The sequence below is a fragment of the Vipera ursinii genome (genome assembly GCF_947247035.1).
Source record: "Vipera ursinii genome assembly, chromosome: Z".
Lineage (NCBI taxonomy): Eukaryota > Metazoa > Chordata > Lepidosauria > Squamata > Viperidae > Vipera > Vipera ursinii.
This window is the reverse complement of record NC_139517.1, coordinates 126,210,831-126,238,163: the sequence shown is the minus strand read 5'-3', so window position 1 is coordinate 126,238,163 and position 27,333 is coordinate 126,210,831. Positions and strand designations below refer to the sequence as shown.

At 45.4% G+C, this 27,333-nt stretch overlaps 1 protein-coding gene across 1 annotated transcript in view; it reads right to left on the bottom strand.

Annotated features, from left to right (window-relative positions):
* Positions 1 to 3,978: 3,978 nt before the first annotated feature.
* WNT3A (Wnt family member 3A) overlaps positions 3,979 to 27,333 on the bottom strand; it is a gene marked incomplete at both ends in the record, with an annotated part of 34,854 nt that continues 11,499 nt past the window's right edge. The window contains 2 exons of the mRNA XM_083378730.1: positions 3,979 to 4,458; positions 5,059 to 5,324. Coding sequence (XP_083234856.1) covers positions 3,979 to 4,458; positions 5,059 to 5,324 — 746 coding nt within the window. The remainder of the gene's footprint in view (positions 4,459 to 5,058; positions 5,325 to 27,333) is intronic.

The following is a 27,333-nucleotide window of genomic DNA, read 5'->3' as shown; positions in this document are numbered from 1 at the left end:
CTCACTCGCTAGCACTGATGATGTTAGCTAGTAGGGTCATGAAATGTCTGCCAGAAAACAACCAAGATCAGAGAGCACCAAGGACCCCACAATCCTCCTCCTCCTCCTCCTCCAACCCCACTCCCTTCTAGCCCTGGTTGATGTTTCCGGGTTCCTTCACGAAATGTTTGCAAGAAACAATGAAGTTCAAAGAGCACCAAGGACCCAAGTCTTCTTCTGCTTCTGCTTCTTCTTCTTCTTCCTCCTCCTCTCCACAAACCTCACTCCCTTCTAGCACTGATGAGGTTCCTGAGTTCCTGAAATGTTTGCAAGAATCAACTCCAATCTTCTTCACCTCCTCCTCCTCCTCCTCCTCTCCGCAAACCCCACTCCCTTCTACCACCATTGATGTTCCCGAGTTGCTTCATGAAATGTTTGCAAGAAATAATGAAGCTGAGAGAGTACCAAGGTCTCCAGTCTTCTTCTTCTTCTTTCTCCTCCTCCTCCTCCTTCACCCCCACCCCCTCCTCCTCCTCCTCCTTCTCTCCGCAAACCCCACTCCCTTCTACCACTGTTGATGTTCCCAAGTTGCTTCATGAAATGTCTGCAAGAAACAGCTCAGAAAACTCCTGGGACCCCAGTGTTTTTCTTCTTCTTTTTCTTCCTCTTCTCCTCCTCCTCCTCTGCGCAAACTCCACTCCCTCTTAACGCTGATGATGTTCCTGAGTTGCTTCATGAAATGTCTGCAAGAAACCACGAAGCTCAGAGAGCACCAAGGACCCCACAGTCCTTCCTCCTCCTCCTCCTCCTCCTCTCCGCAAACCCCACTCCCTTCTACCACTGTTGAAGTTCCTGAGTTGCTTCATGAAATGTCTGCAAGAAATAACAAAGCTCAGAGAACTCCAAGGACCCCAGTCTTCCTTACCCTCCTCCTCCTCCTCCTCCTCCTCCTCCTCCTCCTCCTCTCCGCAAACCCCACTCCCTTCTACCACTGTTGAAGTTCCTGAGTTGCTTCATGAAATGTCTGCAAGAAATAACGAAGCTCAGAGAACTCCAAGGACCCCAGTCTTCCTTACCTTCCTCCTCCTCCTCCTCCTCCTCCTCCTCCTCCTCCTCCTTTTCACAAGCTCCACTCTCTCTTTTAACACGGATGATGTTGCCTAGTTGCAAGAAAACTACTCAGCTTTGAGGTCACCAAGGACCCCAGAGTTCAACCTGGAGCTACAAATACTTTCTCCTGTTGGTGTTCTGATCTTGTCACCTGGCCTCTGGGGTTCAATTAATGCTATCAGTTTAGCAGTTAGTTGACCACTGCCTGGGGTCAGTGCATCTGTGGAGATGGTGGTGCTTAACCACTGGTGGGATCCAGCCGGTTCGTACCACTTCGGCAGAACCAGCAGCTAAATTTTTTGGTTGCCCCAGGCCCAGAATGGACTTCTTGGAAGCGGCATCCACACAGAGAACCGGTTGTTCACCTGTTTGAATCCCACTACTGTGCTTAACCATATAGTAACACTACTACTAAGTTTAGGTGGGCTTCCAAATGGGTATCCCACCATCGCAAGGCAAACTCCCTCCTTTCACTGGTGTATCGTGAGACCGTGAGCTCTAACACAGAGGTGTGGAATATGCACAGTGAATGTGCAACTCTGCATTTGGGTTGCTCTGTCTAAAAAATGAGGGATCCCACAGGTCTCTGCAGGAACAGTTTCAAGGTAGAGAGAAACACTGCAGAGGATTGTCTGGACTCCATAGCCTATCTAGGCTGCATTAGCAAAGGCATATAGAATCAAGGCCACATGAAGTGTTAGTGCCGCTTTACAACGCCTCTGTAAGGCCACACGTGGAATACTCTATCCGGTTTTGGTCACCACGGTATAAAAGGGATGCTGAGACTCTGGGAAGAGTACAGAGAAGAGCAACAAAGGTGATTCAGGGTCTGGAGGCTAAGACATGAAGAACGGTTGCAGGAATTGGGTATGTGTGGTTTAACAATAAGAAGGACTAGGGGTGACATGATAGCAGTCTTCCAGTATTTGAGGGATTGCCACAAAGGGGTGGGTGGGTCAAGCTATTCTCCAAAGCTCCTGAAGGCAGGACAAGAAGCAACGGATGGGAACTACTCAAGGAGAGAAGCAACCTGGAACTAAGGAGAAATTTCTTGACAGTTAGATTAACCAGTTGAACAGCTCAACTGCAGAAGTTGTGAATGCTCCAAACACTGGAGGTTTTTAAAAAGAGATTGGACTGTCTGAAATGCTATAGGGTCTCCTGCCTGAGCAGGGGGTTGGACTAGAAGACCTCCAAGGACCCTTCCAACTCTGTGATTCTGTAATTCTATGCCCTGAAGTCATCTGCATTTATCTGTCCTGCATGATCATAAAAATACGTATTTGAGGAACTGTTTGTCTTCCCAAGCCCCTTCTTTTTCCCCAAGCTGGACAGTCTCTAGATGCAACTGGGGGACACTACTAGGTTGTGATTAATTGTGCAGCTGAAGCAGGAATTAGAGGAAACCCTGCACAGTCCTGGACTGCATGGGAAGAGATTTTGGTAGCTCTACTCTGGAATCTCCCAGGATATATCTACAAGCAGTCCTCTACTTACCCCCCATTTGTTTAGTGACCGTCCAAAATTACAACGGCACTAAAAAAAAGTGACTTATGACCCTTTCTCACATAACTGTTGCAGCGTGCGCAGAGGCAGGTGATTCAAATTTGGATGTTTGGCTCATATTTACGACGGTTGCAGGTTTCCCGGAGTCAACAGATCCCCTTGTTTAAACCTCTCAAAAGGAGCGTCAATGGGGAAGCAACAACGGTGTTTCTAATTTAACAACTGCATGATTGACTTAACAATGGGGGCAAGAAAGTTCATAAAAGGGGGCACAACTGTCTTTCTTAGCCGTGGAAAGTTTGGGTTCAATTGTGGTTGTAAGTTGAGGACCTAACTGTACCCCAGGTGTGAGCATGTGAAAGTTGCATTTTGACGCGGGACAACTGGCGCATAAGAGGCGGACGTTTGACCTCGAAAACCACCAAGTCACAATGATAACCATGAATTCAACATTTTATTTCATGTCTTGCATGGCTCAAATAAAGATGAAGACTATTGCCCGGTTTTCTCCTCCTCTCCATCGTGGCAATACAATATTTGTTGATTAACCAACCATACAATAAGGCATCAAACACAAGAGAACCATTTATTGGATCCGCATTGAGTGCAGTCTACGAGACGATTTCTCGCAGCCCGAACAAGAAACACCAAATCTCCTCAAGACCGATCCCAGGCCGCGCGAGAGTGTTCTACACATACTTGAAACACAGCCTATGTCTGTGCATGTGTAGGTGTGTGTGTGTCTTTTGTCCAACATGCTGTATGAGCACGATTGTTTTCTCAAAGCATCACTTCCCGTAACGGTACGAGACACCGTTATCATCCAGTTCAGGAGACAACACAAACGGCCCATCCACAGAGCAACGGGTCCTCTTCAGATCCTTTTAATTCCCTCAAGAAGTTATGGGAGATCTTTGATAAACTGTGATGTGTGGACCGTTTTCAATCCTATACAACAGTTAAAATCCTGGTTTACAGTTGGTGCTGTAACAGGCGGATCCTTGCGTAGAATCATCTTCCGAGTTCAGAATTCACCTATAGATCCGGTGGCTTGTGGTTTCAAAGAAGGAAGAGATGACACCCAGAAGACAACTACACCCAATTCTATGTCTAGTTAAAGAAATCAGCATCTCCTCTCCGTAGAACGATAGTGAGAATGAACGACCCCCGTTAGTTTGTTTCTCTTGTTGATGGTGTTGCAAATTTAATTTCCAGGTGGGATGACCCAGAAGACATTAGATCTATCCTAGTCCACCCATTTTATCTTCTTGTTCCCTCTCTTTCCGTTTCTCTTCATTCACTCTCAAGAAATCGTTTTTCCCCCAACTAAAAAAAAAAAGTTCCTTCCAGTTCATCTCCTATGATGGAGCAAGTTATCCCTTTTTACTTGCATGTGTGAACGTCGTAGATCCTTACACATTCCTGGCAGCTGACATAGCAGCACCAGTGGAAGATACAATGACATTTCTCCTTCCTCTTCTCGGTCCGTGTGTTGTGTCCACGGCCGCAACACAGCAGGTCACAACCGTCGATGCCATGAGAGCTGATGTTGCAGACTCGGTCGCGGGTGCCAAATGAACCGGTTTCAGGATTGGGCTCACAAAAATTTGGGGAATTTTCATAGTAGACTAGGTCTCGCTCTGTGGGTGCTTTGAAGAAATTATATTTGGGGCGCAGGGTTTCGACCCAGCCGCGGGATTCTCGGTGTTTCTCCACCACCATCTCAGAAGCGCTGTCGTACTTATCTTTGAGGAAGTCACCGATGACCCGGAAGTCTGGTTGAGACCACCAACAGGTCTTGACCTCACAGCTGCCGGACAGCCCGTGGCACTTGCATTTGAGATGCATGTGGTCTATGATGGACTGAAAAAGAGAGAAAGAGAGAGAGAGAGAGAGAGAGAGAGAGAGAGAGAGAGAGAGAGAAAGAAAGAAAGAAAGAAAGAAAGAAAGAAAGAAAGAAAGAAAGAAAAGAAAGAAAAGAAGGAAGAAAGAAAGAAATAGAAAGAAAGAAAGAAGAAAAGAAAAAAGAAAAGAAAGGAAGGAAGGAGGGGACAAAGAAGGAGAAGATTAATTGACTATAATATTTGTACGGGAAGTCCTCAACTTACAAGCATTTGTTTAGTGACCGTTTGAAGTTCCAACGGCCCTGAAAACAGTGACTTAGGACTTTTGCAGCATCCCCATGGTCACATGATCAAAATTCAGATGCTTGGCAACTGACTCATACTTATGACGGTTGCAGTGTCCCAGGGTCAACAACTGCCTGGCTTAGCAGCTGAAATTTAGGTCCGGATTGTGATTGTAAGTCGAGGACTACCTGTACTAGAAGTGGATAGATTGTTTGTGTGTGTCCCTGCCACGGTGTGGACATGTGTGTGTATGTCAACCTCAATCTGAAAGAAACTTTGTCATTTGATGTGGACCCCATTAAGGGAACGTAAACGAGAAGACCACAATCCTTACCGTTCGTCCGGCTTCATTGTTGTGTCTGTTCATGGCCGAGCGGGCGTCTGGCCGGTTTTCTCGCGCGTCCGCAAACTCCCGCGACACCATGCTGCCGAACTCCACATCCTCGCTGCAGCCACCCCATTTCCACCCTTCTCCAGGGGGACCTTTGTGACGGGTGTCACAGCCGCAGATGGTGGCAGAACCTTCAGCGCAGGATCGGGTCACGGCAAAAGCCACTCCGGCCGAGGCAATGGCGTGGACGAAGGCCGATTCCCGGGTGGCTGTGGAAAGAGAATAGACTCAGCTCAAACTGGGGGAAAGATTGCAGCCAACCCTCTCCTCAAACTGCCGACAGAGTAAAGGCAGTCCTCGACTCACAACTGAGCCCCAAATTGCCGTTGCTAAGCGAGACATCTGTTAAGTGAGTTTTGCCCCATTTTACGACCTTCCTTGCCACAGATGTCAAGTGAATGACTGCCGTTGTTAAGCTAGTCACACAGTTAAGTGAATTCGGCTTCCCCATGGACTGTGCTTGTCACAAGGTCGCAAAAGGGGATCACGTGACACACACACACCCCCCCAGGACACTGCAACTGTCATAAATACAAGTCAGTTTCCAACTGTCTGAATTTGAGTCCATGTGGCCATGGGGATACTGCCACAGTCGTGTGAAAACTGCTCATAAGTCACTTTTTTCGGTGCTGTTGTAACTTTCAACTGTCAGGAAATGAATGGTTGTAAATTGAGAACTACCTGTAACAGAATAACAGAGTCGGAAGGGACCTTGGAGGTCTTCTAGTCCAACCCCCTGCTCAAGCAGGAAACGTTATACCATTTCAGACAAACGGTTGTCTAATCTCTTGTTAAAAACTGCCAGTGTTGACTTCCAGGAGCGTTGAACAATCGACTATTGCCTGTTCTAGCTGGGATTACAGGTAATCCTCAATTTTTAACCATTTGTTTAATGACTGTTTGAAGTTATAACTGCACTGACCATTGTTCACACTTACGACCGTTGCAGCATCCTCACATCATCAAAATTCGGACACTAGGCAACTGGCATGTAGTTATGAAGGTTGCAGTGTCCTGGGGGTCACGTGATTCCCCTTTGGTGAATTTCAGACAATAGGGAAGCCAGATTCACTTAACAACCATGTGACTAACTTTAACGACCGCAGTGATTCACTTAACAACCGTGTCAAGAAAGGTCGTAAAATGGGGCAAAATTCACTTAACAACTGTCTCGCTTAGCAACACAAATGTTGGGCTCAGTTGTGGTCCTAAGTAGAGGACTACCTGTAATAAAATAAAATATAATAAAATATCATATCATGTAATATCACGTGATATTATGTATTATCCTATAATATACAAAATAAAATAAAATGGGAGTTGTGCACTCATCCAAACAGGTAGCAAATGGAAATTTCCCTGTTGACCTGACAGGGTTATCAGCCACACTGTAAATGCTGTTTTATGATATTTTTAAAATCACACCTGCCCGCTGGCTATTTCCTTCAGGCTTGTACAAAGATAAACCAAAATGTCAATATGCTACTTAACAGCCCCTTTTTAAAAGTCTACATTAAAGACTGCACGTCCGCAGCTTCTTCAAAATCCCGAAACTTCCAGAAAGTTAGGATTTTAATTTTAACCGTATCATTTCAGAAACATGCCCCAAGAGAGAAATGACACAACTCCTAGTTGCTTAACGGTAATGTGGGTAGCTACTTTTACCTTAGTGAACGTAAGCCCACCCATTGTGGTTTATGGCTGAGCCAGGTCACAATTGCTTGTTTGATCAAGCGGGTGGGTGTTTTTTTGTTTTTTTTTTTAAATTGATTTTGTATTAAATAAACCAAGTGGTTCTCTTGAATTGGGCCCCTTCACACATTAATTAATCTGGTGTTTCCCTGCAGCCTGAATATGCGTGGACTTTAAAATCCCTCAGCCAGAGTGGTGGATAGGAGGAGAAGGAGAGGGGAGGAAAGGAAAGACGAAAAAAGGAAGGGAAAGGGGGAAGAAGGAGAAAGCATGATGAAAAAGAGAGGGAGGGAGGGAGGGAAGGAGAAACAAGGAAAGAAGGGAGAGAAGAAGTAAGGAGAAGGGAAGGAAGGAGAAAGATGAAGGAAAAGAGGGAAAGAGAGGAAGGAAAGAAGGAGGGGGGGAAGGGAGGGTAGAATGGAAGGGAAGAATAGAAGAAGGGAGAGGGGGAGGGGACGGAAGGGAAGGGAAAGGAAAGGAAGAAAGGAAAGGCAATGATTTCCTCAGAAGCAACCTTCTCAGCCTTGGCAGGTTGAAGACAGGTAGACTTCAATTCCCAGAATTCTCCAGCCAACATGCATGGAATTCTTCCCACTGGCTGGGCAATTCTAGGGGCTTGAAGCCCCACCCGTTTCCCTAGTTGCCAAGGTGGAGAAAGGCTGCTCCAGCAGGCCACACCGACAGACAATCCAATGGATTCCTTAGCAGGTTTCTTGGTAGCCCCATCAAAAGACCTCTAAAAGGAGCCTGCCTTTCTTGCGGCTTTGAGCAGGGAGGAAGGAAAAGGGAGACGAGGCCCTGGGGCTCTCCAAAAGACCTTCCAGCTTCTCACCCACCCCTGCCCGGATGCTTCGGAAGAGACTTGACCCTTCTGAGCTGGAGCAAGGTGCCTCAGGCTTTGCAGAAGAGCGAAAGAGGATGAGAGGCACGTACTTGTAATGGAAGTGATGGGTTATTAAGATGCCATATAAAAATGTAAGCTCTTTGACGGAGATAAGAGCCAAGAGGGCTGGGGGCATATTTGTTAGCCAGCCTGGGTGGTTCGCCAGAGGTGTAGCCATGACAAGCAGCAGGTCATGACTTGAGATGTTCGAGGTAGGCCTTCTGGAAGGGCTGGGGGTGGGCTAGGAGCGGGCCGAAGGGGGTGGGAAGACAGAGCTTTTGAAACAAGGGTGTGCAAAGCCTCCACAATTTGACCAACTTCCCTCCCTGCGCGTCAAAGCACACACACACACCCCTTCTAGGAAACACACAATTTGGAGGAGCCTTGGACACGTCTTATAAAGGTGGGAAGAAAGAGAAGCAGAGGAGGACCGGAAGAAGATGGGTGGATTCGGTTATGGGGGCGACGGAGGCCTCGTTAGAAGTGGGAGGAGCAGGTTGGGAATAGGTCCTCATGGAGAAATTCTATCTAGGTGGTTGCTCAGAGTCAACAACCTTGAAGGCAACATAATCCATCCAACATTCAGTTGGTGCAAAGAGCCAGCTTAAGACCTTTATGATGGTGGGAAGGTTAGAAGGAAAGAGAAGAAGAGGACAATGATGAGAAGCTGGATAGACTCAGTTTGCACTGGTGATAGGGGCACCTTTGGAAGACTTGGAAGGATGAAGAACGGATCTTCTAGAAAAAGGTAGATCTGTGTGGTCACTAAGACTAATAGTAACTTGATGGTACACCATCTATCAATTAATGCAAATAATCAGCTCCTTGGAAAAGTCCATAGTGCAAAGAAAGATGGAAGCAAAGAGTAGAAGAGGACAACCAGGAGGAAATGAGATGGAGGCACCATTGGGAGACTTTTTTTAAAAAAAATTTTTTTTATTACATTTATATCCCGCCCTTCTCCGAAGACTCAGGGCGGCTTACAAGCTTAGCAGTAGCTTTCATTCTATGTATATGCCTGCTTGTTAGGGCTTTCACACACACCCCAAGCGGCATTATTACAAAGTCAGCTTATTGCCCCCAACAATCTGGGTCCTCATTTTACCTACCTCGGAAGGATGGAAGGCTGAGTCAACCTTGAGCCTGGTGGGATGCAAACCTGCACTAATTGCAGGCAGCTGGTGTTACTTAAGGAGGCATCAGCCCACTGCTCCACCAAGGCTTGAAGGACCAGGTTAAGGAAAGATCTTCCTGGAGAAGATCTATCTATCTGGACACTGAGCCTTGACAACAAGTTGATGGCAAATGGTCAATCAGTCAGCCAATGCAAATACTCAGCTTCCTTGAGAAGTCAACAGTGTTGGGAAAGATGAAAGAAAGGAGAAGAAGAGGGTGACCAGTAGAAGGTGAATCAACTCAATTGTGGTGGCAATGGGTGCATCAATGGAAGTCCTGTGGGACCACTTTAGGGACAAATCACCTTGGATAAATTATAATGTCTGTGATCACTAGGATTGAAAATGACTTGATGGCACATCATCCGTCCATTCATCATCTCTTCCATCCAACCATCCACCCATCATCCACCATCCCATCCATCCACTGTCCCATCTATTATATCCATCCATCAGCCTATCCATCCACCATCCCAAATTCATTCCATCTATCCATTGTGCCATTTGTCATCCATCCATCCAGCATTCCATCCATCATCTCATCCATCCATACCTCCCTCCATCCTTTTATCCATCATCCTATTCATCCATTGTCTATCCATCATCCCATCCTCATCCCATCCATCCATCCATCCATCCATCCATCCATCCAAGGGGCTGGTGAAAGCCATTCTTTGAAGCATGACCTTGGAGATAGAAGCCCTTAAAGAAAGAACGCCAGCGGAAGAGAAAGATCTGTAGAATTCATTTGCTCTGGTTGAAGAACATCTACTGCACAAAATGGGACCTTCTTGACCAAGGTCTACATTTGACCTCTTTGGGCAATTGCTAGGCTGCCAAAGCTGGAGCATCTTGTTCTTCAAAGCTGGCAACCATGACATGGATGGACTTCAACTTCATGATGGCTGGGGAATTCTGGGAGCTGAAGTCCACCCATCTTGAAGAGAATGGTTGAGATTCAGATACAATGATTTAGGCCTTCACCCATTTGCTTAAGGGCACCAAAAGCTATTTGATTATTATCTTAGAACATTTGATAATCCGGCCACAGGATTATCTTTTGTCTTGTAAATTTTAACCTAGTTTTAAATTAGATTTAAGTATACTTCTAATCACGTTTTTACATGCTTTTATTGTATTGTGTATAAAGTGCTCCGAGTCACTTAGGTAAGATGGATGATGTAGAAATTTGATAAATAAATAAAACATCTTTTAAGAATGGTAATAATAAGGGCATTTCTCTTCACTTCTACCAATAATACTTGACTTACAAACATTCGTTTAGTGACCCTTCAAAATTACAACGGCACTGAAAAAAGTGACTTATACCTAGTTTTCACACGCACGACATTTGCAGCATCCCCATGGTCATGTGATCAGAATACAGACACTTAGCAACTGATTCGTATTTATGACGGCTGCGGTATCCCGGGGTCACATGATCCCCTTTTGTGACTTCCTGACAAGCAAAGTCAATGGGGGATGCCAGATTAATTTAACGACCGTGTTACTAATTTAATAACAGCAATGATTCACTTAACAAACATGGCAAGGATGGTTGTAAAATGGGGCAAAATTCAGTAAACAAATGTCTTGCTTAGCGACAGAAATTTTGGGCTGAATTGTGGTACGTCATATATATATATATGTATATGTATATATATGTGTGTGTGTGTATGTATATGTATATGTATATGTATTTTATTTGTATTCGTATGTGTATTTGTTTTTCTTTGTGATGTTGGTGTTTCCCTACAAAACAGGAATTAAAATGCAAAATAAGACCCAAAGCAAGTTTGCATATTACACTAAAATTATTTGTTGCCTATGTTGAAATCACATTACAAACATGTTGGTTAATCTTCTAGTGGTTTTGTTGCGTAGCTGCAAAGCTTGGTTAGTACTCATTCTAGCAGTTTGGTTAGCAGAGAGTTCCCTGGATTATATGAACCCCCAAATGGATTAATTCAGGAAGCAGGCAATTAAGGAGAAACAGCAAATGCTTGCTTAATCCTAGCCAACTCCGGAAGGCAGTTAGACAGGTTTTAGTAGAGCACCAAAGCAATCTTCCTAACCTCAGGCCCTGAGTAAGGTTGGAGTTCAACTCTCATAATCACCAGCCAGGGCAGTAGGGGTAATATTCACACAATATCTACCAACATCCAGTAGAGATGGTCCTCGATTTATGAGCAAAATTTTTGTTGCTAAGCAAGACAGTTGTTAAGTGAGTTTTGCCCCATTTTGCAACTCTTCTTGCCACCGTTGTTAAGTGAATCACTGCAGCTGTTAAGTTAGCAACATGGTTGTTAAGCGAATCTGGCTTCCCCATTGACTTTGTGAGGAGGTCACAAAAGGGGATCATGTGACCCTGGGGCACGGTGGCCATCATAAGTATGAGTCAGTTGCCAAGTGTCTGAATTTCGATCACGTGACCCTGGGGATGCTGCAACGGTTGTAAGTATGAAAAATGGTCATAAGTCACTTCCAACACTGAGATTGCTACTGTTATTCTATTAGAGGTAGTTCTCAACTTACAACAGTTCATTTAGTGACTGTTCAAACTTACAACGGCACTTAAAAAAGTGACTTAGGACAGGTTTTCACACTTACGACCGTTGCAGCATCCTCACGGTCATGTGATCAAAATTTTGACGTGTGGCAACTGACTCGTATTTATTACGTTCGCAGTGCCCTGGGATCATGTGATCACCTTTTGCGGCCTACTGATAAGCAAAGTTAATGGGGAAGCTGGATTTGGTTAACAACCGTGTTACTCACTTAACAACTGCAGGGATTCACTTAACAACTGTGGCAAGGCAAGCCATTACAATGGGCAAAACTCATTTAACAAATGTTTTACTTATCAACATAAATTTTGGGCTTAATTGTGATCCTAAATTGAAGGCTACCCGTATTCTGCTTTTTCAGTGCTGTCATAACATCAAACGGTCACTAACTGAAAGGTTGTAAGTTGAGGACCACCTCTGTTGACCCAGTAGCTCAAGAAGAAGAAGAAATCACAGAAGCCATCCACAACATACAGTATAAGGTCCATAAGACAGAGAGGTAGAAGACTAGCAGAGTACATGTGTGAACACCAATTAGGAATCAGAAGACAAAATATTGAAAACTCCTTAATCCCTCAACACATGGATACTCCCAACCATTGTTTCTACCAGGAAACTGTGAATATCCTACACCAAGTTAACTCCAAAAAGGCTAGGGTATTCCTGAAAGTTTGGCATTCAGACGCCACCTCGGCCATCCATGGAGACATTGAGATAAACCACCTTTACGCACCACTCAAGAGAGACAAAAGCGACAAAGGGAACAAAAAAGATCCAAGATAGGCAGGGTTGAAGACCAGACAAACAATTCAGCAGAAAACAATATCCCCAAGGCACTACCAAGGAGAAAAGCACACACCCCCATCACACTGTCAGGGCAAGTAATATAAACAGGGAGCAAATACCACTTATTTCTAGCGCTGATGACGTTCCCTAGTTGGGTCATGAAATGTCTGCAAGAAAACCGTCAAACTCAGAGAACACCAAGGACCCCACGGTCATCGCCATTTTCCTCCTCCTCCTCCTCCTTACACTCCCCAGTTCAGGGTTAGGCAACCTTGGCATTTTTAAGACTCGTGGACTTCAACTCCCAGAATTCCTGAGCCAGCCATGCTGAGGGGAAAGGGAGAGGTTTCTAAGCTGAGCCAGGCTGGCTCAGGAATTCTGGGAGTTGAAGTCCACGAGTTGTAAAAGAGCCAAGGTTGCCTACCCCTGGCCTAGGCCGCTTTATGACTGGTGGACTTCAACTCCCAGAATTCCTGAGCCAGCATGGGGGAAACTTTGGCCCCTTCATGACTCGTGGACTTCAACTCCCAGAATTCCTGAGCCAGCATGGGGGAAACTTTGGCCCCTTCATGACTCGTGGACTTCAACTCCCAGAATTCCTGAGCCAGCCATGCTGAAGAGAAAGGGAGAGGTTTCATGCTGAGCCATGTTGGTTCAGGAATTCTGAGAGTTGAAGTCCAGGAGTCATGAAGGGGCCAAGGTTCCCCACCCCTGCCCCAGCCCCTTCTAGCACTGATAATGTTATCCAGCTGGGACATGAAACATCTGCAAAGAAATCACCAAAAATATAATTAAAATCGCCAAAAAAAGAACACCGAGAATCATCATCATCATCATCATCATCATCATCAAGTTGGAAGGGACCTTGGAGGTCATCTAGTCCAACCCCCTGCTCAGGCAGGAAACCTTATACCATTTCAGGCAAATGGCTGTCCAGTCTTGTCTTAAAAACTTCCAGTGTTGGAGCATTCACAGCTTCTGGAGGCAGGTTGTTCCACTGGTTAATTGTTCTAACTGTCAGGAAGTTTCTCCTTAGTTCTAGGTTGCTTCTCTCCTTGACTAGTTTCCATCCATTGCTTCTTGTCCTGCCTTCAGGTGCTTTGGAGAATAGCTTGACTGCCTCTTCTTTGGGGCAGCCCCTGAGATATTGGAAGACTGCTCTCATGTCACCCCTCACCCTTCTCTTCATTAAACTAGACATACCCAATTCCAGCAGCTGTTCCCTATATGTTTTAGCCTCCAGTCCCCCTAATCATCTTTGTTGCTCTTCTCTGTACCCTTTCTAGAGTCTCGACATCCTTTTTACATCGTGGTGACCAAAACTGGATGCAGTATTCCAGGTGTGGCCTTACCAAGGCATTGTAAAGTGGTATTAGTACTTCATGCGATCTTGATTCTATCCCTCTGTTAATGCAGCCTAGCACTGTGTTGGCTTTTTTGGCAGCTGCAGCACACTGCTGGCTCATATTGAAGTGATTGTCTACTAAGACTCCGAGATCCCTCTCACAGTTACTACTATTGAGCAAGGTACCACCTATACTATACCTGTACATTTGGTTTTTCTTGCCTAAATGTAGAACCTTACTTTTTTCACCATTGAATTTCATTTTGTTAGATAGCACCCAGTGTTCGAGTCTGTCCAGATCGTCCTGTATCTTAAGCCTATCTTCTGGAGTGTTGGCTATTCCTGCCAGCTTGGTGTCATCTGCAAATTGGAAGAGTTCTCCATCTATCCCCTCATCCAAATCATTAATGAAGATATTGAAGAGCCCTGGGCCCAGAACAGAGCCCTGGGGCACCCCACTACACACTTCCCTCCATGTAGATGCGGTTCCATTGAGGACCACATGCTGAGTACGGCCGGTCAGCCAGCTACAAATCCATCTGGTGGTGATGCTATCTAACCCACAATTTTCTATCTTATCAAGTAGTAGGTTGTGATCTACTTTATCAAATGCCTTACTGAAGTCCAAGTAAGTTATATCCACAGCATTCCTCTGGTCCACTAATTTTGTCACTTGGTCAAAGAATGTAATAAGGTTTGTCTGGCATGATCTGTTTTTGACAAACCCGTGTTGACTCTTAGTGATGACTTTGTATCAAGGTGTTCGCTGATTTGTTGTTTGATTATCTTTTCCAGAATCTTCCCAGGTATTGAGGTGAGGCTGATAGGTCTGTGGTTTCCTGGATCTATTTTTTCCCTTTTTTGAATTTGGGAACTACATCAGCTCTCTTCCAGTCCTCTGGTAGTTCCCCAGTGCTCCAGGATCTTTGAAAAATATAGTTCAGTGGTTCTGAGATCACGTCTGCCAGTTCCTTGAGAACCTTGGGGTGTAATCCATCTGGGCCTGGTGATTTGAACTCGTCTAGGCTGGACAGGTGCTCACTTACCATTTTCTTGCCTATCTAAATTTGCGTTTCTATTCTGTTTTTTATGGCACTGGTTTGGGTAGGGTGGACTGTTTTTTCCCTTTGTGTAAAGACAGATGCAAAAAACGAGTTAAATAGTTCTGCTTTCTCCCTGTTGCTTGTCACCTTCTTGCCACTTTCCCCCACTAATGGACCAATCATTTCTTTAACTTTTTTCTTGTTTTTATATGTTGAAAGAAGCATTTTTTGTTATTTTTGACTTTGGTCGCAAGCCTTAGTTCATTTTGAGCCTTAGCTTTCCTCACTTCATCTTTGCAGGCACGGGCTATTTGCTGATATTCTGACTTAGTTATGTGCCCCTCTTTCCAATTCTTATACTTGTCCTTTTTATCTTTCAATTTATCAGAGAGTTCTTTATGCAGCCATGCTGGTTTCTTTTGAGAGCTGTTGTTTTTCTTCTTTGTTGTGTATTGTGTTAGACTGGGCCTTCATTATCTCACTTTTCAAAATTTCCCAAGCTTCTTGAGTTGTTTTCCTCTTTAGGATTCTCATCCATGGAATTCTTCCCAAGGTCTCTCTAAGTTTATTGAAATTAGCTCTTTTAAAGTCCAAGACTCTAGTTTGGCTGTGTTCTATTGCTTGTGCCTCCAGAATGTTGAATTCCAATATTGCATGATCACTTCCCCCCAAGGTTCCTGTGGCTTCGACACCTTCTATCATTTCATCTCTGTTAGTGAGAATTAAATCCAATATGGGAGAGAAAGTTGTCTGCTAGGTTTGTCAGGAATCTGTTTGATCTTCCACTTGGTTCAGAGTTTGTCTCCCAGTTGATATCAGGGTAATTAAAGTCCCCCATTACTATTGTGATGTGCTTCTTACATACCTTAGTTAGCTGACTAGCAAAAAGTTCATCTATTTCCTCCGCTTGGTTGGGCGGCCTATAGTATACACCTATGGCAATGTCATTTTTTTTCCACCTTTTATATTGACCCAAATGCATTCAAGTATACAGTTTTCATCATTGTTCTGCTCTATTTCTGTAGAGATAAAGTTATTTCTTATACAGAGAGCAACTCCACCTCCTCTTTTGTTTAGTCTGTTTCTTTTAAATAATTTAAATCCCTCTAGCTGTGTGTTCCATTTGTGGGTTTTGTCCCACCATGTTTCCGTAATGGCAACAACCACAAGTGATATAAATCTCAGCCCGCAAAAATTTAGAGACGTTCTCCTCTGTCAATACATTTTGATAGGACCTATCTAGGCAAACATTTGCTGTTGGCCTAAAAACCGGAAAACAAAAAGCAATTCCAGATCAATATTTGGTTTCCAACTGGCCCAATATTTTTCACTGAAAGCAACAATCACAAAAATTGCGGTTTTATCCCTCCCATCTTGTTTAATTCCCTTCCAGCCTTCAGGCTCAGCTTCCCACGCATTTGTGATGTTCTCCATAAATTAAAGGCAGGTTGAAAAAACTTCCAAGTCTTTTTTTCAATTTTTTTTCCTTCTTCTGGGATAATCTCCACCTCAACCTGGTGCCTTGCCAAAATTTAATAGTTTTGATTACTGCACTACATGTTCCTGGGAAACCATAAGAGATTATTATTATTTTTATTGTTTTGTTGTTGTTGTTGTTGTTAAAATAATCTCTCTCTTTCTCTCTCTTTGCCCCAGGAAACCTAGATGTCTAGGGAAGGAAATTTTTCCGTGTATCTCCATGATTTTATCATGATGGGATCTGTAGAAACAGATTGCTTGCTTTGAGCATTTGTGTAATTAAAGAAAAAAAAAACACCTTAGCAACAAAGGGAGGAAGGGCAAAAAATTCAAAATGGTGGCAGCCTCTGGGCCCTCAGCAGTCTTCCCAATCCTTAGAGACCTGACCTTTTCTTTAAAAAAAAAATACATAGCTTTGTTCAATTTCAGAAAAAAAACCATTATAAAAACAGGAAAACAAGATAAAATCAACCTGCCTCCAGAAGCTGTGAATGCTCCAACACTGGAAGTTTTTAAGAAGAGACCGGACAGCCATTTTGTCTGAAATGGTATAGGGTTTCCTGCCTGAGCAGGGGGTTGGACTAGATGACCTGCAAGGTCCCTTCCAACTTTATTATTATTATTATTATTATTATTATTATTATTATTATTATTATTATTATTAAGATATGAACTGAAATAAAAGGGAAAGGGCAAAGAAAAGAGCTGGTTAAAAGTGCCACAAAATGCATTCAACAAATTGATTAACAGAGATGCAAAGATTTTCTTTTAATTTTCTAATACCTAAGACATTGTCAATAAGCTTATATTGAAAAAGCTGCAATACAGGTAGTCCTTGGCTCACGACCATTGCTAAGCGAGACGGTTGTTGAGTGAGTTTTGCCCCATTTTACAACTGTTGTTAAATGAATCCTTGCAGTTGTTAAGTGAGTCACATGGTCGTTAAATGAATCCAGCTTCCCCCATTGACTTTGCTTGGCAGAAGGTCGCAAAAGGAGATCATGTGACCTCCCCCCCCAGGGACACTGCAACTGTCATAAATATGAACCAGTTGCCAAGTGTCTGAATTTTGATCATGTGACCACGGGGATGCAGCCAGGGTTAGTTGCAAGTTCCCTTCAGTCGGCTGCTGAATGAATGGTTATAAGTCAAGGATGACTGCAGCTTCTGACAGGCATCGAAAAATTAAAATTTGGGTTTTGCTGAAACTGTTTGATAAGACCTTGTCATGTTTGAATGGGTGCATGAAATTATCCTGAGGGCACCCGATGCTCATTTCAGATAAATAATACATTTAATAATTTCAGGAAAGTTATTAAAGTCGACATCCCTGCCAAGAAAATGTGTAGCTGGTTCATGGTAGGTGGAACATATGTTTGGGTTTCTGAGGCAACAACAGCAAGTTTTGTAAGAACATGGTGAATTGCGCACATCAGATCAAAACTTGATTGCCCAAAGATCAGAATTTGGGAGGCTTCCAAACTTAACTACAGAGAGACAATTCACCTCCTGAAACAGGTCTCTGATCCTGGAGGAGGCGTCATATCACACCAGGCGTCTGCTTGATCAATTAATTAATTTGATTTTGATTTTCTTAAGGCAAGGAATAGGGCTCACTCAGGTGAGTGAGGGCAGCTTAAGGGAATAAAATCCCTCAAGACAAAAGCCAATAAAATGCCACCCCCAGTGACAGCCATCAAAGTCTGTGGAGAGGAAGAGGAGGGTTATGGGGGTTTTGGTGGTCTCTGACCTTGGTTATTTTCCTGCAGACATTTCACGACCCAACAGATACAAATTTTGGAGTGGGGTATCATCAGTATGCTGATGATACCCAGCTTTTTATCTCTACCTCAAACCACCCCAGTGATGCCCTCGATGTGATGTCCCGTTGCCTGGAGGCGATCCGGGTGTGGATGGGGAGGAACAGGCTTCGGCTTAATTTTTTTTTAAAATTTTAATTCCATTTATATCCCGCCCTTCTCCGAAGACTCAGGGCGGCTTACAAGCTTAGCAATCCCGACAAGACTGAGTGGTTGTACGTACCGGCATCTCGGGAAGTTCAGTTCATTCCATCTTTAACTATAGGGGGGGGTGAGGTGTTACCCCCCCGTAGATAGGGCTCGCAACTTGGGTATCCTCCTTGACTCACAGCTCAGTTTGGAAGACCATGTAGGGCAGGGGTCGGCAACCTCGGCTCTTTTATGACTCGTGGACTTCAACTCCCAGAATTCTGGGAGTTGAAGTCCACGAGTCATAAAAGAGCCGAGGTTGCCGACCCCTGATGTAGGGGCTGTGGCCAGGGGGGCTTTTGCCCAGGTTCGCCTGGTGTGCCATTTGCGGCCCTATCTGGACCGGGATGCCCTGCGTACAGTCACTCATGCGCTCGTGATCTCTCGGATAGAGTACTGCAATGCTCTCTACATGGGGCTGCCCTCGAGGACCACGCAGAGGCTTCAACTGGTGCAGAATGCGGCCGCACGAGTTGTGATGGGGGTTTCCCGATACTCCCATGTAACACCTCTCCTCCGCGACCTGCATTGGCTTCTGGTTGCCCTCCGGGTGAGATTCAAGGTGCTGGTGATGACCTATAAAGCCCTAAATGGCACGGGTCCGGGTTATTTACGGGAGCACCTGCTGCCGGCGTCAACTTCCCTTTGTCCTGTGCGCTCCCACAGAGAGGGCCTCCTCCGGGTGCCGTTGGTCAGGGACTGCAGGCTGGCGGCCCCCAGGGGGAGAGCATTCTCTGTGGGCGCGCCAGACCTTTGGAATCAACTGCCTGTTGAGCTCCGGATGGCTCCCGACCTTCGCTCTTTCCGCCGTGACCTGAAGACTTGGTTGTTTGAACAGGCCAGCCTGGACTAAGGGTTTGGGTTTATTTTTAACCATTATTGTTGGGGCTAAATTAATTTAATTTATTTTTAATTTTTGTATGTTGTGTTTTATTGCCCTGTACACCGTCCTGAGTCCTTTGGGAGAAGGGTGATATAGAAATTTAATAAATAAATAAATAAATAATAAAATAAATACAGGCCGGGCGAGATCTGGCTTAAAAACAGCAACTGTGAGAGGGACCTTGGAGTCCTAGAGGACGATCACTCGACCGTGAGCCAGCCGTGTGCTGCAGCAGCCAAAAAAGCTAACACAGTCCTGGGTTGTATAAACAGAGGCATAGAATCAAGATCACACGAAGTATTAGTACCGCTTTATAAAACCCTAGTGAGACCACATCTGGAATACTGCAACCAGTTTTGGTCACCATATCACAAAAAAGATGTTGAGAGTTTGGAAAAAGTGCAGAGAAGAGCAACTAGGATGATCGAAGGCCTGGAGACTAAAACATACGAAGAACGGCTGCGGGACTTGGGTTTGGCCACTAGTCTAAAGAACAAAAGAAATAGGGGAGACATGATAGCAGTATTTCAGTATTTGAGGGGCTGCCACAAAGAAGAGGAGGGGGTCAACTTATTCTCCAAAGCACCAGAGGGAAGGACGAGAAACCACGGTTGGAAACTGACCAAAGAGAGAAGCAACCTGGAATTAAGGAGAATGTTCCTAACAATGAGGACAATTAACCAGTGGAACAGCCTGCCACCAGAAATTGTGGGCGCTCCATCACTGGAGATTTTTAAGAAGAGGCTAAACAGTCACTCGTCTGAGATGGTATAGGTTCTCCTGCTTGAGCAGGGGGCTGGACTAGAAGACCTCCAAGGTCCCTTTCAGCTCTATTCTATCCTAACTAGGTAATATCATTAGTGCCAGAAGGATTTGCCCTCCTTACATACTAAGGCAAAGTTCACCAACCTTTCCGAATTTGTGGATCAGTGGGGGGAGGGGGTGTGTGATGATTCCCTGTGAGCGGCGGGCAAGTGCACATCCACGCACAGATCCATATGTGCGAGCGGCAGGCACGCCTGTCCACCACTTGCGCAAGTAGGGATGCACACGTGTGCACACACTGCTTCCATGGCCTGCTTTCAAACAATTCACGGCCCGGTAGCGGGGACCCCTGTACTAGGGTCTTGCCTTGTCAGTGTTCATGGGAACAGACATGGTGGACTTTTGATTAGGCTGTGATTTACATTCCCAGCAACAGTAATAGGTCAAGCCACTAGTATATAGAGAGCACAAATCCCACTTCCCTCAACCACTGATAGTGTTGCCTAGTTGGGTAATGAAACATCTGCAAGGAAACAACTATGCCCAGAGAGCACCAAGGACCCCATTGCAATAATAATAATAATAATAATAATAATAATTTGGAAGGGACCTTGGAGGTCATCTAGTCCAACCCCCTGCTCAGGCAGGAGACTTTATACCATTTCAGACAAATGGCTTTGTCCAGTCTCTCCTTAAAACCTTCCAGTGTTGGAGCATTCACCACTTCTGGAGGCAGGTTTTTCCACTGGTTAATTGTTCTAACTGTCAGGAAATTTCTCCTTAGTTCCAGGTTGCTTCTCTCCTTGACTAGTTTCCATCCGTTGCTTCTTGTCCTGCCTTCAGGTGCTTTGGAGAACAGCTTGACTCCCTCTTCTTTGGGGCAGCCCCTGAGATATTGGAACACTCCTATCCTGTCCCCACCTGGCCCTTCTCTTCATTAAACGAGACATACCCAATTCCTGCAGCCGTTCCTGATATGTTTTAGTCTCCATTCCTCTAATCATCTTTGTTGCTCTTCTTTGCACTCTTTCTAGAGTCTCAACATCTTTTTTACATCATGGTGACCAAAACTGGATGCCGTATTCCAGGTGTGGCCTTACCAAGGCATTGTAAAGTGGTATTAGTACTTCACTTGATCTTGATTCTATCCCTCTGTTAATGCAGCCTAGCACTGTGTTGGCTTTTTTGGCAGCTGCAGCACATGGGCTGGCTCCTATTTAAGGGATTGTCTACTAGGAGTCCGAGATCCCTCTCACAGTTGCTACTATTGAGCAAGTTACCACCTATACCAGACATGTCAAACTCGCGACATCACGTGACGTCGTGCAATGTATCGGGACAGTTTTGCCATTGCCGGCAATGGGGTGGGCACGGCTTCCACATGACGCGTCTGGCCCACGGGCCGGCAGTTTGACACCCCTGACCTATACTATACCTGTGCATTTGGTTCCTCCTCCTCCTCCCCCTCTCTGTAACCTTCCCCTCCCTTCTAGCACTGATGATATTCCCTAGTTGCATGATGAAACATCTGCAAGAAAAGCCACCCCCTCCCCCAGCTCAGAGAGCAGCAAGGACCACATGGATCTTCAACAGATATCCGATGGGAGCCACTTGACCGATGGGAGCCACTTGACGGGCTCCCAATCACCCTGGGGGGCCTCAGGCCCAGTGGCCAAACCATGTCTTCAAGGCTTTTTGAAAAGAATGTCAAAGTGGGGAGGGGGCAATCTCATCTCTATAGGCGCTGCAGAGGAGGCCGTTCTGGGTCACACTAGGTGGGCCTCCTTAAGTGAGATTTGTAACACCCTTCCCTCTGGTGGGTCAGGTAGAAAAAAAAAGTGACTTATGACCAGTTTTCACACTTACGACCATGCCAGCATCCCCATGGGTCATTTGATCAAAATTCACATTGGCAACAGATTCATATTTAGGACGGTCACCGTATCCCAGGGTCATGTGACCTTCTGACTAGCAAGGTCGATGGGGGAAGCCAGCTTCACTTAACAACCATGTTACTAACTTAACCACCACAGTGATTCACTTAACAACTGGGGCGAGAAAGGTCATAAAATGGAGCAAAACTCACTTCACAGCTGTTTCACTTAGCAACAGGAAGGGCAATTACGGCCGTAAGTTGAGGATTCCCAGTGTTTCAGGCTATTGAAGTCTACCCTGGTGGCGAAGTGGAGCTTCCGGGCTTGTTTCGCAAAGGGTCTTCTGATCTGACCCCTTCCCTGCCCCACTGTAGGTGGTGACCTGCAACCTCTCCATCAAAAGTGTTCAGCCTTTTAGGATGTGTTCACAAGACCCTGCTTTTCATCCAGTGCTTGTATCATCTTGCTGGAAGAGGCTGCAACATCAGTATATCATTAACTCAGGCCAAGAAAAGGGGGCCGTCCTGGGGGACTTTCGCCCAACGCCCCGTTGGGGTCTGCTAGGAGCACAATATCCCAGCGACAAGGAGATTAAGGCCCCGGCTATCCAGCGAAATGTGTTTTTTTCCCCACAATTCACACGCCCTCGCGATTGTTCGATGCCACCATTTGAATACAGAATTTCCCTTTCTCCGGCGAGCGATGCATAGTTTTACGTTGCTATGACTTAGTTTGGGGTCTTGCTAATCAGGGACCAAAGCAAACTTCATATAAAATATCTCCGGGCCATTGTGAGCTTAACGCACCGTGACGTTCTCGTCACAAAATAGGGATAAAGTCACCCCAGCAGGTATCCGGAGCTGATTTTGCAAGTCCTTCCAGCTCTTGAATTCTAGGCGCAGGTAACCCGAGTGGAGAGATGCGTTTTTTCTTAGCCAGATTTATGGACGTTTTGCACGGAAAGAGAGGAGGCGAAAATATTTGGGTTGCGGTTTTTGTTGTTTGCTTTCTTAGTTCAAGAAGAGACACCCGTTTTCCTGTTTTCTACAGTAAGTGGATCGGACTAGGCTAGTGTTTCTCAAGTTTATCAACTTTAAGATGGGTGGACTTCAATTCCCAGAATTCCCCAGCCAGCCTGCTTTAAGAGGGGTGGACTACAATTCCCAGTAGATAGATAGATAACCTTTATTATCATTTTTTTACAGTGGGCACAATGGCACACGTTAAAAATGTAATTTAGTTGCTTGCTCTCAAATTGTACACATACATAGCACACCTTTAAACATACTATATACAACAAATGTATAGATGTGCATCCTTACATATAAGTAACATATAAATATTAAGAATCCCCCAATCGGCATGCTTTAAGAGGGGAGGACTTCAACTCCCAGAATCCCCCTGCCAGGCATGCTTTAAGATGCACATTTGATTCATGCTGTAAGATGCATGGTTTTGACTTATGACCATCTTGGAGCCCCAAATTTCAATTGTTAAGTGAGACACTTGTTAAATGAGTTTTGGCCCATTTTATGACTTTCCTTGCCACAGCTGTTAAGTGAATCCCTGCAGTTGTTGAGTCAGTGACTCAGCTGATAAGTGAATCCGACTCCCCCATTGACTTTGCTTGTCAAAAGGTCACAAAAGGGGCACACCTGGCCCCGGGACACTGCGACCGTCATAAATATGAATCAGTTTTGCCAAATGTTCAAATTTTGATCACGTGTCTGTGGGGATGCTACAACAATCGTCAGGGTGAAAAACAGTTGTACGTCACTTTTTTTCCAGTGCCGCTGTAACTTTGAGCGGTCATTAAATGAATAGTTGAGCCCTGGAGCCCTTTTTCACAGCTCTCATCAAATTCGGGACCTCAGTGCACTGCAATTGGCCTTAAACAAAGCACCAGATCATAAGTCATCAACTAACACCAATGACCTTGCCATAAATTGATTTGCAGGTACTCCTCAACTTATGGTTGTAACTGAGCCTGGTGTTACAACAGTCAGTTCTGCCTGTCGTTAAGTGGGTCATCATGACTACAAAAAAAACTTTTTTTTTTTGTAGCAAATGTCATGGTTGTAAGCCACTTGATTAGTGGGGACCTTGCTGCTCTCTGAGCTTGGGTGGTTTCCTTACAGACGTTTCATGACCCAACTAGGGAACGTCCTCAGTGCTGGAAGGGAGGAGGAGGAGGAGGAGGAGGAGGAGGAGGAGGAGGAGGAGAACTGTGGGGTCCCTGTGTGCTCTCTGAACTGGGTGGTTTCCTCGCAGATGTTTCATGACCCAACTAGGCAACATCATCAGTGCTAGAAGGGAGGGGTTTGCAGGGGGGGAGAGGAGGAAGAGAACAACAATGGGGTATTTTGTGCTTTCTGAGGTTGGGGGTTTCCTTGCAGATGTTTCATGACCCACCTAAGTAACATCATCACTACTATAAGGGGGAGGAGAGTATCTAGCTTCTAGAACTGGAGAATGTTCTCCAGTTGGATCGTGAAACATCTGCAAGAAAACCACCCAGCTCAGGGAGCACCAAGGACCCCACAGTCATCGTCGTCGTCGTCCTCCTCCTCCCTTCTAGCCCTGATGATGTTCCCTAGCTGGGTCATGAAATGTCTGCAAGGAAACCACCCAGCTCAGAGAGCACCAGGGACCCCACAGTCCTTCCTTCCTTCCTTCCTTCCTTCCTTCCTTCCTTCCTTCCTTCCTTCCTTCCTTCCTTCCTTCCTTCCTCCTCCCTTCTAGCACTGATGATGTTCCCTAGTTGGGTCTTGAAACATCTGCAAGGAAGCCACCCAGCTCAGAGAGCACCAGGGACCCCACAGTCCCCCCCCCCTCCTCCTCCTCCTCCTCCTCCTCCTCCTCCTCCTCCTCCTCCCTTCTAGCCCTGATGATGTTCCCCAGTCGGGTCATGAAACGTCTGCAAGGAAACCACCCAGCTCCGGGAGCACCAGGGACCCCACTATTTCTGCACCTCCCAACCTCCTAATTTCTCTCTCGAGGGATTGCACATTCTCGTTCCATTTTTCCCCTGCATGATGTCCTCACCCCTTCTCAAATTCCTATCCCACCAAACCTGGTAGCATTTTCCTGGGATGCCTTTGCGGTTTTGATCGATTTCCTAGGCTGATTTCCCCCAGTTTTCTCACCTGGGACTTTATCCACGATTGTTCGGGTGATGTTATCTCTCCTTTTAATTACCCGGTTTTCTTGTTCCAGCATCCTCTGCCTTTTCTTTTGAAAAAAAGGAGGGTGTTCCCTAACCAATGTTCACCGATAAATGCCTCCTTAGGCTGACTCACTGAGACATGATTAATGCCTCTCTTGTTTGCCTAACTATTTCTTTGTACCTAAGATGTAGGAATTTAATTAAAGCGTTCTTCATTCCATGCCATTTCTGGGCAAAATTTCAAATATCCGAAGGGTGTATTCAAATGAGCAGAAAGATGCCAGTGAATTACGTTCCTTCCTTCCTCTTTCGCCTTCTCCCCACAGCCAATATTGAAGCTGATGGTTTCAGTCCTCGAGATACGACCTCAATGGAGACTGCCCATTTGCAGGTAGCCCTCGATTTATGACCACAGCGAAGGCCTAGATTTCTCTTGCTAAGCGAGACGGTTGTTAAGTCAGTTGTGTCCCATTTTGCAAGGTTTCTTACCACCGTTGTTAAGCGAATCCCTGCAGTTGTTAAGTTAGTAAGCCGGTTGTTAAGTGAATCAGGCTTCCCGCATTGACTTTGCTTAACAGAAGGTCACATAAAGGTGATCAGGTGACCTCTGGACACTGCAGCCGTCATAAAATGACTGTAAAAAGTGGCTTATGACCTTTTTTCTCACTTACGACCCATTGCAGCCTTTGGCAGTTGACTCATATTTATGACGGTCGCAGTATCCTGGGGTCATGCGATCCCCTTTTGCTACCTTCTGACAAGCAAAGTCAATGAGGAAGCCAGATTCACTTAACGACCATGTGGCTCACTTAACAACTGTGGTGATTCACTTAACAACAGTGGCAAGAGGGGTCATTAAATGGGGCAAAACTCACCTAACAACTTTCTTGCTTAGCAACATAAATTTTGGGCCGAATTATCATCATATAGTTTTGGTGCCCATGTCAGAAAACCCAAATAAATAAATGACTCTCCACACCACTTGGACTTCTGGTCCCATTATCCCTGATCAGCATGTTTGGTTTAGGATTATGGGTGCTGAAGTCCAAGATCTGGAGGAACTCGACTTATAGCTGGCAATGAAGTCCTTTCTACTCAAAAATTATCTATCCTTCTCTGGTCTATCTTTGCCATGATTTTCTCTGGGGAGGGCCGTAAAACAGCTCCATAAAAGGATATTTTAGGAAATCCAGCTTTGCAAATTGCCCTACGGCAATTTTCTTTCGCCTTTCATCCATCTTTCACAATTGCCCAAATTTGCAACTCAGTTTTGGACTCGCAGGGGGAAAAAAACAAACCCCGAAGAAATCCTACTGGCATGCAATGGGGGAAAAAAAGCATTTCAGAATAAAAAGTACGCTTACAAATGGATGTTGACCAAGCAACTACAGGTTGCCCTTACAACCCATTCGCTTAGTGACTGGAGAAAGTGACTTAGGATGGGTTTCACACTTATGACTGCTGCAGCATCCCCAGGGTCACGGGGTCAAACTTCAGACGCTAGGCAACTGACTCATATTAACGACGGCTGCAGTGTCCCTGTTGGTCACGCCATCCCCTTTTTGCGACCTTCCAACAAGCAGAGTCAAAGGAGGAAGCTGGATTCACTTAACAGCTAAATTAATGTTGCTAAATGAACCACTGCAGAAAGTCACTTAATAAGCGTGACAAGAACAGCCGCAAAATGGGGCAAGGCTCACTTAACGAGCGTCTCGCTTAGCCTCAGAAATTTTGGACTCGGTCGTGGTCGTACGTTAAGGACTGCCTGCAGTGGGGGTGCTTAGAAAATGGGGGTGGGGAGGGTGTTTATTTTTTTCCTGACATCGACAGGTCTCCAAATTTTGTTGGAACTGACAACAGAGGAGCATAGTTTGACAACGATGAAGTCTTGATTTATGACGAGGGAAATTCCTGAAATTTAAGGACAGCTTAGGTTAAAGACCTGAGGCCTAGTTGGCGAAGTTTTTAGATATATTTTCTTGAATTTGGGGATTGCCAAGAAAGAGATACTTTTCTGGCAACACATGGGTTGAAGGATAAAGGGAAGTCCCTCGACTTACGAACATTCGCAAGTTAAAGCGGCAGGGGGAAAAACTGGCTTAGGACCCGTTCTCGCTCTTGCCACTTTTGCAGCAGCCCACACTGTCTTGTGGCCAAAATTCGGTGCAAAATTTATTGCAGTGTCCTGGGAGGGTTTTGTTTTCTTTCAAGCCTTTGTGTCCACCTGCATCTGATGAGGAATAACCAGGAGATCGGGAGTTCTAGTTCCTCCTTAGGTATAAGAGGCGGCTGGGTGACTTGGGCCAATCGCCAGGAGACGGTGAGTTCTAGACCCGCCTTAGGCATGAAAGTCGGCTGGGTTAGTTTGGGCCAATCACCAGGAGACCGGGAGTTCTAGTCCCACCTTAGGCAGGAAAGCCAACTGGGTGACTTTGGGCCAATCACCAGGAGATGGTGAGTTCTAGTCCTATTGAACATGATTGTCCCTGAGGGAGGGAGGGAGGGAGGGAGGGAGGGAAAGAAGGGAGGGAGGGAAGAAGGAAGGGAGGGA